The sequence below is a fragment of the Marmota marmota genome, unplaced genomic scaffold, assembly GCF_001458135.2.
Source record: "Marmota marmota marmota unplaced genomic scaffold, marMar, whole genome shotgun sequence".
Taxonomy (NCBI): domain Eukaryota; kingdom Metazoa; phylum Chordata; class Mammalia; order Rodentia; family Sciuridae; genus Marmota; species Marmota marmota.
In genome coordinates, this window is record NW_026000005.1 from 4,422,733 (window position 1) to 4,433,544 (window position 10,812).

Consider the following 10,812-nt stretch of genomic DNA (forward strand, 5'->3'; position numbering starts at 1 on the left):
AAGAAATATCTTCTAGAAAGTGTAGGCACAAAATAAAGTATGAGGTATAATTATTACCATGATTCAATCATCAGATGATTTTTTTTAAATGATCTAGACAAATCACAAATTGATACCTAAGTTGTATAGTTTTTTAAAATCTTACTCCAAATACAGTTTGGAACCAACCCTTAGAAAGTCCAATTTTGAGTGGACCAAAATCAGCACATTGTTGCTTTTCTAATAAGTTTATTTTTATTTTCTTCTAAATTATCTAGGACCTATTTCACAAGAACTCCTTATCACTGTGCTGACGCAGAGTTTAGTTAAGGTTGACCTCTGTTTCTTTTCCTAAAGAACCGGGTGCTTAGAGATTTTGCTAATTTTTTCATGATCTATTATAAACTTGTTTGAGAAACTATTAATATCAAAATTTCAGCTAACAAAAATTATATGCATCCTTGAGCATTTGGGGGATCCTATTTAGTAAAAATTTATATTTTTACTATTTTATAAAATATAAAATAAAATATATCTTTAAGTATCTTCAGGAAAGTATAGCTTAGGGGTTGGGGCAGGGGCTTAGCAGTAGTACTCTTGCCTGGCATGTGTGAGGCACTGGGTTAGTTTTTCAGCACTGTATATAAATAAACTAAGTAAAGGTCTATCAACAACTAAAAAATTAAAAAAAAGAAAGGAGAAACCAAAATAGAATGTTTTATTGCTTTGCCTCTGATGACCCATTATCATTGTTATGCCATTTTTATATCATTTTTATTCTTTAACTGTACTTAATTCATGCCCAGATCAGATATGTGGAATAGGTGGTTCTCAAGAGTCTGTAGCACTACCATCTGTTTAATGATATTAATGAACAGCTTCTTTCCTATCCAAAAAGCCTACAGCACAATCCTTCACTGTATGGCAATGACGCTTGCTCAAATACTTAAATTTGGTTAGCAGATTGAAATAAAATAAAGCTCAAAATCTAAAAACATAATGGTAATATGTCATTTTGTAAAATAGGCTGAAGGATGGATATGACACAGGACAGCGATTACCTAGAAGACAACTCCATTGTAAATCAGACTCAGATTTGGGTAACGACAGACTTAAGAAATGATTTTTAAGCCAGAGTCACTCAGGAAATCAGTCTAGTCCTAAGTCATACACAAACTCTATACTGAGACTGCCACAGGAAGTTGAAGAGGCCACCAAGACAGTTCTACCAGGGAAATTCTCAAATCCAGCCCATTCTCCTCCACTAGCCTTAAACCCTGCCCCAGAGAAAATAATTCCTCAATTTTAACAGTTTTGGTGAAGTGAGACCTGGGAACCCTTGTGAGGCTACTTCCCTAAGAAAGCATCCTTTCCTCATCTAGCAGCTGCTCACTGACTGTAATAAGAAAAGCACCTGAGAAAACTACAGGATTCTGCTGCTGCATGTAGTATTAATAATAATAATAACAGCTAGAATTTACTGGATTCTAAACACCCTGTTAACCAATTTACAAACATTAATTTGTTTAATCCCCTAAATATCTGTGAAAAAGAGAATGTCATTATTTCCATTTATAGGTAACATAAGTGAGACATTGAAAAATCAAGCAACTAGGAGGTCATATAGCTAGTAAGTAGTATGGTTGGAATATTCCCAAGAATGGGTAAAGTTATGGGAATATTAATAATTACCATAGTTTGCAGGCTTATTGTCTACCGGGTACTACAATGTATTTCTGACACACTTTATTTTATTTATTTTTATTATTTTGATCTGGGCAATGTATGGAATCCCAGATTCCACTGCTTTCTAGTGGGAGAACCTTCCACTGGAGAAGACTTCTGGGCCTGTCTCGGCTGTTTTCACATTCTTTCATTGGAGTACATGCAACTCATTTGACTGGTGAAGTGTAGAGAAAGAATTGGGCCTGATTATGCAAGTTTTTCTTCTCTAGGGGCAGGGAAGGGATTCTGTGCTTGTAAAAAGTATGGTCTCATCTGCTCTAGGCTCTGATGTAGATTTAAGAGGAAGATTTGGCCCCCTGCTGAAGAGTCTACAGTTTGTGCAGTAAGTTGAATTCCGAGGAGTCCCAGTTTATTTAGCTGCTCACTAAAGCATTATCTTCCAATGCAGGTTTCATCTGCACAAAAGAGGCTGATGCAGGAAGCTCTCAAGTTCAAGATCAACCAGGAAACTTGGCAAAACCCTGTCTCAAAATAAAAAGAGCCAGTGATATAGCTCAGTGATAGAGCACTTGCCTAGTATATGCTAGGCCCTGGATTCAATCCTCAATATCACTAAAAAGAAGGAAAAGAAAAAAAACAAATAAGCTCCTGTGTATAACCTGGTACCTGACAGTACAGAATCAGTGAATATTTATTAATGTGTAAAAGAACAATGAATGAAATAATTGGATTTTACAGATAAGGAGAGTATAGTTTAGAGAAATTAATAATTTCTCCATGGTCATTGGCTAAAAATACAGGTGGCATTAGAAAATATCTGATTGATTTCAAAGTTTAATTTCCCTTTATCTTGTTTTATTTTGAGATGTGGTCTTACTAAGTTTCCTTAGGCTGACCTCAAACTTACTGTATTTCTGCCTCTGCCTACCAAATAACTGAGATTACAGGTGTGCGTCACCATGCCCAGCTCAGAGTTCAATTTTTTAATCTCTAGGGTATTCCACCTCAACCCTCTTCATTATATAAACCATCATATAATGTTATCTAAAGTTTGAGATTTATAGTAAATATATATACACACACACACACACACACACACACACACACTCCAAAATAAGTTTTGTTGAGGTGATTTTCTTCAAATCAAATTAGTTTATGAGTAAAGGATAGATTTTTAAACTGATTAGCTTTCTTATTCCATCAGAAGAGTCACATATTCAACTACGTAAGAAATGAGATTAAGATTGATATTTATCAACAATTTCCAAGAAAGACAGTATAAGCATTCTTCTCTAACATTTGAAGTAAATCCACTATATAACCTCAATGTCAGAGTTTGGTAAGGAAACTGATGGTTTGGGTACTCAAGCCAGGGTTAGATGGAGGTACACTGGTAAAGATCATATGGGTCATAGAGTGATCTCGGGTGTTCTCCACCTGGAGGATTGGTGTGCATGTCTGAATGTGTGTGCATGTCTGTGTGTGTGTTTGTATGTGATACCGGAGGACAGGAATGGTCTTTCTATCCTCTGGCAGAAGAGGTATGTTTTTGTTTCTTATTGCTGCTATAACACATTTACCACCAACTTAGTGACTTTGAAGAAAACCACAAATTACCTTCAATTCTGTAGATCAGAAATCCGATGCAAGTTTTGCTTAGCTAAAATCAAGGATCAGCAGGACTGCATTCTTTCTGGACACCATGGAAGGAGACTCTCCTTTCTTGCCTTTTGTTACTTCTAGAGGCTACCCATGTCCCTTGACTAGTAGTCTACTTTCCCCATCTTCAGTGTTAGCAAAGATAAGTCAAATCCTTTTCACCATGCACCATTCTTCTGCCTCTTCCACTTTAAGAACCTTTGTAATTACATTGGGTTGACGTGAAATCCAGAATAATTCCCTGTTTTAAAGTCAGTTTATTAGCAACTGTAATCCCATCTCCTACCATAATCCTTCTTTTCCTGGACATTAGGACATAGGCATCCCTGGGGTGCCAACTAGTCTACCTATTCTACAGGGCCCATGAACTACATTTTAGAAGTACCATTCTAAATCCTTTTCTGGTGATCTTTCTGGGTAATCATTCTGAAAATGTCATCTCTTTTTGTTGTTATTTTTTAACATTTTTTTAGCTAAACATGAACACAATATCTTTATTTCATTTTTTAAATTTTGACATGGTGCTGAGGATCGAACCCAGTGCCTCACATGTGCAGGGCAAGTGCTCTGCCACAGAGCCACAACCCTAGCCCTCTTTTTGTTTTGAAAGCAAGATGAGTAAGAGCTTTAGAGCTAGACAGGTCTATATTCAAGTCCAAGTTTCATCAGTTGCTATCTGGATAACTTAATTAGGATACTTAGTCTTAAGATAATTGACAGGTTTAAATAAGAATACAAATATTTTATATCTTCATAGTTACGACAACTGGTAGATGATAAGCAAACACTACTCTCTTCCATCTTCTTCATCCCTATTCTAGCTGTGAATCTATCTCCAATTCTCCAGTTGGAGCTTTAGGCCCCAATTTGGCAGCCTGGTTGACTTTCTAATTTTCTAGTTAGCATCAATATAAGATTCAGAAATTTTATTGATTTGCAGTATTGACTGATTGATTGACTTAAAATATTTGTGACATTATCAGCTATGTGCCAAGTACTGTGCTCAGTGGTGAAGATCTAAGACCAAACACAGTGAGGGGAAGTTGGCTCTTGCATTCAGAATCTGTAGTCCAGTAGGAAAGGTAGATTTTATTAAAAAAGAGAAGTTTGGGTTATTTTATGAGCCAAATACAGGAAATGAGGAGTCAGGGAAGATTTTCTTTGCATATGAAATTCAAGCAGAAATTTTTGAGCATTTCTTAATAGGGTCCCTTGTTGACATTTAAGTAGGACAACTCTTCCTGATAAAGGCATGTCCTGAGCCTTTACCAGGACATTTGTCCTGCCTTAACCCTACTGCCCACTAAATGCAGAAACACCTTAAAGTCACAACAACACACAACATACGCAAAAGCCTCATGGGAGCAGGCGTAACCTTGACTGAGAGAGGAAAAGAAATGTAAATAAAATGAGCAAAGATGGCATAGAGCATTTCTATGGGTAAACCTGGAGACTGGTTGGGAGGGGGCCACAAAAGCAAGGCATGAGAGGAGATGAGGAGACTCCAAAGCTTGAACGGGTACAGAGATCTTGTAAAGGATGCTAAACTGTGAAGTTAGGGCAATAGAAGCCTTTAAGAATTTTAAGCAGAAGAATTAAAAGTATAAAGTTTGCTTATTATCTATAATGCTGCTTCATCCTAAAATTTGATTCTAGTTCGTTCGGGAATACGGTGCTTTTACCTTGTGTCATTTACATGTTTGCCAATTTTTATTCTAAATAAGTGTTTGTGCTTACATATTCTTGGTAATGAGGGTCTAGGTAACTACATCTAAGAACTTTACAGCATACTGTGCTCTTTAACAATATTGAAATTGAAAAGCTATTATACTGTTCTTTCTTTCTCCTTTACTTTCTGCTTTGCTACGTTTTACCCTTCTTTATTAATGATCATGTTTACCACCAATCAAAGAGAGAATAAGCAAAAAGAAAGGCCACTTAATGCTGTTCAACTGCGGAATTCACAATTCCAGATGCTAACATCTGGGCATTCTTCAGGAGAGGAGAGACAAGGTGGTATGCATCTACACATGTAAAATTAAAAATCAGATAGTAAGTTGATTCCTAACTTAAATTTCAACAGGTTCTAGTTCTTTTAAAAAAAAAAAAAAACCTGAAGGAACTGACAACAAGTACTATGAAGTAGTAAATGTTACATTTTTGTATAGAGATTATGCTTTTGAGCAGCTCAAAGTTTCCTATCTTCTGTTGAATGTCTTTGATTTAGTTGTTCCTACAACTTCATGTAATTTTCACTGAAATTTCTACTTGATCAAGTTTTCTGGAAATACTGTCTCAGATTAAATTCCTAGAACAGTGATACTGACTGGAAAAAAAGCAGTACTAGTGTTATTAAATATGAACAAATTTTAAATCTACAATTATTAAGCTTTTGTATGTTGAAAGAAGAAAAAAAAACAGTACCATGACACAAAAAGGCATCGTTCATAAAATTAAAAAAAAAAACACTACACATGAATAAAAGAATATAAAATCATCAAATAGGGGAAGGGGAGGTAGCGCAGTGGTAGAATGCTGGTTTAGAGAGCACAAGGCCCTCAGTTCAACCCTCACCACCATAAAAATTGAATAAAATTTTCAAGCTGACTTTCCACATGGGAATTAGTAAATTAACAATCTTTGCAAAGACAAGCAATAGTTTACTTTCCTTAGCATATAAAAAGGGTTGCAGAGTCCCAAGAAACTCTGAATAAGAAATTTCATCCAATGTTGAGATAGCATGAGATGTAGGAAGCATTTTTCAATCACTATACCATGGATAACTTATGGTCAAGTATATGATTTTTCAAAGTATACTTTGTGAAGGACCTGATGTCATAGTTATTTGCTAATATTTCCCCCATCATGGATGATGAGTCATAGTGTAGAATCCAAACTGTCATACTGAGTGACAAATTAGTGGTAGCAGATGGATTGAAGATAGCAAAAAAAAAAAAAAAGTTGTACCTATAAAAAGAAAATTAATAGAATAAAGCATAGAAGTCTTTATCAGAATGAGAGTAGGAAACTTTCACCTTTGTTCCCCAAAGGAATGGAACATCATTTTACATAATGGCTCAAATATTGTATGAGGAGATTTAGAAGGAATTTAATCAACTAAATGATAAAGAAGAATTGATATTTAATTTAGTTTAACAATGTTTCCCACATGTCACAAAATTTTAAAATTATTTTCATGGACTCAAAAGAAAGTCTAAAATGTTACATGACAATCCTTGTGAAAGATTTTCTCTAAAGAGTTTCCTGTAGTAGTCATGTTTTCCATACTTCAGGTATAATTGAAAAAAAAATCTTATTTCCATTTCTATTTTTATTTAGTCTCAAAATGCACATATTGTAAGCTTAGTTAAAAACAGAATACTCTTGCTGAAATAAGTGAATGTATTTATAAAGATAGATGTAGTAAAAGATGTAACAAAGATGTAGTAAAAGACTAAAAATCTCATTTTCCAAACAAATGTGTAAAGTCCATCATTGGGTCTATTTTAGCAAAAATAAGAAAAATGATTGCACAATTGTTGATAGCTTTCAAGAGTAATATGATTTTAACTGTTGATATTTAAAAGTAGAATTTTAGGACTAGCAATTTATATGAGCTAAAATTATGTTTAAGTCAATATTGCATTTTAAATAGGCAAGGCATTTCAGCAATGGAATAGGGAGTCCCTCATATCACTGCTTTGAATGCAGATTACACAAAAGACCATAATTAAACAATTTGGTAGTCATTAGTAATGCAGATTTTAGATTTAGAGCTTCTTGTTTTGACATACCTAACCTGAAATACTGAAAATGTCTTAAGTCAAAGTACAAGTTAAATAGTACCAGAATGCAAATTTCTCCCTTCTTTAATATAAAAGCAGTCATTTCACTTAGTTCAATAATAAAGACTGGAGAAAAAAAAGTTAATGGTCATTTACTAGCTCTATCTAGACACAGCCCAAAATTAAATTAGCCTATGCATATGTTGATGTACTCCACTATCAATTCCAGAAGGGCTGCTGTTGAATGACTCTGTCAGCCTCTTCTGAAACAAAATGACAGGTTCATCTTTGAGATCAATTGATAAGTGAAAGATAACTTTGCTCTAAAGTGTTAGGTCAAAACAAAATCGCTTTTTAAATTTCTTATAGGCTATACATAAATTTACCACCATACAGCTTCATACCCTTCAGGTAACTACAGAAAAGCAGAACAAATACAAACAAAATATCCTGCCCTGATAATGAAAAAAAAAAATCTAAAACATGTTCTAATCTGAGATAGAGCTTTTTCAGTGCAGATGTTCATCCACTCATTAGGTTAGAACACAAATCATCGGATGATTGGTAATGTTTAATTTGCATCTATGCTAATTAATTTTGTGAGCTGTTATTTGCTTCAACGGGATTTCTTGTTTCTCTAGAGAATCACCACACTGAAAAACTGTATCATCTATATCTTCAGTAGTTCTTACAAACAGATTAGTTCATTCAAATGCTGTGAAGATGGCTTCCTTTTTTAAAAGTTATTGTTTGTTGTTTGCATTATTAGTGTGCTCTTATACTCATGCATTGTAATGCCATGTATTACTTGAAGTAGCAAGAAAATATAGAGAGCATTATTTAAATTTAGAAACAATATTCAAATGGAGAAAAGTGGAAAGTATGTTTTCTTCTAAAGTTTGATATAATTTTTGTTTTTCAAAAAGTGTATATGAAAATAGTGGCAACAAATTTATGCATTTTGTAAAATAGTATGTAAACATAGCATTAAAGACACAAATCTTTAAAGACAGACATCTTCACATGGTGTGTATTCCTTTAGCTGTTAATACAGAAAATACTCTATTTTCCTTTGGGATATGCAAAGATATTATGCTGTTTCAGTGGACTTTAAATATTCATATTTCACATTTTTATCCAAGTATTAGATCTGATTTTTGAATTGTGACATTATTTTTAAAAAGCATACAAACATAATGCTGTACAAAAATACTAAACAGGAGTTAGCATACACAACTGAAAAAACTTAAAGATGTAAATACCAAGATGATAGCACTACAATTAAAGTTTGACTCAGGTCATTACATTTCATATTTAACATAAATGTAAAACTCTTAACCCATTTTATTAAGGGATTTTATATACTGTGGACTATTCTTTACTGTCAGAAGAAGCAAAGAGGTTAATTTACAGCCAATACTCTAATAAGTTTGGTATACTGCTAACATTTTGACCATATAAACATTTTTTTCTCATAGAAATATTATTATTTAAGGCATAAAGGATGAGCACAACGGGTAAAATTATTTTTATCATATTAATCCTGACCTTGTTTTTTCAAAACCTAATTACCAGTCTTATTTCTCTGTCTACTTACCTGAAGGAAATTTTATTTTAGCAAGTGCCTGGCAAGCAGCTTTCCTAGTTACTAGTTTGCAAACCTAAGCCACATATTTAAACAGCACATGCAAAAAGCATAAAAGAAGCCATGTAGTTTGACAGTGAAAGGACTTATCTGGGAGTTACCTTACTTTACACAAAATTTAGTGCAGGTGCAAAAGTCTATCCTGCTCTCAACAAGTTGTTAGCTGAGATGCACCGAGTTTAGAATTCAAGAGAAAATCTTTCCAAAGGAAACACTATTACATTCACAAAGGCAGATAGCACCCACAATTAGTCATATTAATGGTCAAATCTGTTGTGGGGGAAATAATACAGAAGAGCTTACTCACATTCCTTTCAGGCGTTGCCACATTTTTTCAGTCTGTTCTCCTATGAGATACTTATAAGTGGTGTTTTCCAATTCTTCAATTTCTGTAGCAGTAGATCCCATGATGATGCTCCTAGGGCAATACAGTTACAGTCAGTTTCAGCAGCTAGAACAAGCATTCCTCAGTCCACTACAAATCTCAAGCAGTTATACAGTAGCATCTCTTATGTATCACGAAAGTGCGGAGGTACAAAGCTTTGGGAAGCCTCTGCCAGATTTGCTATTGACTTTGACAGGCATATCCACAGCTCACCACATCACCCCCCTCAAGCAGACAGCAGAATAAACAGATGCTCTGACCTCACAGGAACAATCCGCACATGTGAGCTGCTACTGTACTACTGACCGACTAGTGCTCAAGCTCTCCCCACAAGCAGCTCATCTGTTCCTGTTCTGTGCACTGAAGCACATCAGAATTCCTACAGTTTACGAGCTCTATTATGCACGAAAGAAACGTGAATGACTTTCGCACTCCAGAAGAAGCTGAATTCCTCTCTACCAGCGGAAGGAGGGCAGGATGTAATAAGAAAACAGATGGTAGGAACCAGTACCAGCAGCACCACCCTGAGAAAAAAGTGCCTGCTTAAATGCCAAGGTTTTTGTCTTTTAATTGATCTGGAACCGACAGTTAGAAATATATCATGCTCAAACAATAAATGCAACAAATATTAAGGACAACAAAGAAAAAATAGCACACAGAGCCATACAAAAGCAGATCACAGAGCTCCACAGGTTGTTATTGAGAGAATATGTACATCAACTGATGCTGTAATCACACTATTCACCTTCTCCTAGCAACTCCACACAGTAGGTAACTGCCAATTTAACCAGGGGAAAACACGGCTGCTGCACACAGCCTGCTCTGTGAATCCTTTGGGGATTAGAAAATAAATAAAACGAAATGAGTGTGAATGTGTGTGTGTTAGTGTGTGTGTGTGTTAAAGGAAAAGAGAGTGATATGTGTATGGGTGTGTGTGAGTGAGTGTGTGTTAAAGGAAAAGGGAGTGGTGTGTTTATGTGCATGTATATGAGTGCCTGCATGTGTGTGTGTATAAGACAGAGGATAGGAGAGAAATTGATGCTGTACTGCTTGTGAATTTTAGAAGACAAATGAGAGCAAGTGGACATAAAAGGAATCAGTACTGAGTTGTCTGCCAAGCTCCCAACACATGGCGAGCTTTCTTTGAAACAAGCACAGACCTTGAGTATGAGCTTCACAATAGCTATTGCTATCTGTAAGCTGCTGAGAAAAATGTACATAAATCTCCTACCTCTTGTTCGTAGGAGAATGAATATAGTTTTATTCCTCCCTGCAAGAAAACTTGCTTGTAAACTTGAGATTTGTGGTACAGGTGTTCAAAGATCATAGATACGTAATTATATTCATTATTTATTGGGTATTTCTATGACACATACTGTTCTGAGTAATTTTGTAAGAATTAAAAAGGTAACATGCATTACCTTTTTAATTCTTACAAAAATGGCCTAAGGTAAGTAATATTCACATTTAACAGTTGAGGAAACTGAGAAACAGAGACATTCTCCAGATATAAAACCAGCCCATTAAAGTAGGCGATATTATTTTATTATCAGGAGTTTTCCAATATAAAATTTTTTGTTCATTCAAATGACATTAATGGCATCTAATAGTCAGAATACCTTTGAAAATATTATAGCAAATGCCTTCTCATTTAAAAATTAGAGGAGAGTAAA

General features: G+C 34.8%; 1 protein-coding gene across 6 annotated transcripts in view; it reads right to left on the reverse strand.

Moving 5' to 3' along the window:
- The window catches only part of Pde1a (phosphodiesterase 1A), a 349,265-nt gene extending 339,217 nt beyond the window's left edge, over positions 1 to 10,048 (reverse strand). The window contains exons 1-2 of one of the 6 annotated variants that reach the window (XM_048808123.1): positions 9,885 to 10,048; positions 9,062 to 9,172 (exon numbers count right to left, since the gene is read on the reverse strand). In XM_048808123.1, coding sequence (XP_048664080.1) covers positions 9,062 to 9,162 — 101 coding nt within the window. In that variant the 5' untranslated portion in view covers positions 9,163 to 9,172; positions 9,885 to 10,048. Of the gene's footprint in view, positions 1 to 9,061; positions 9,372 to 9,399; positions 9,594 to 9,806; positions 9,826 to 9,884 lie in introns of those variants that run through there. The other 5 variants (XM_048808124.1, XM_048808122.1, XM_048808121.1 and 2 more) reach the window with 5 other exon arrangements.
- Positions 10,049 to 10,812: the final 764 nt, after the last annotated feature.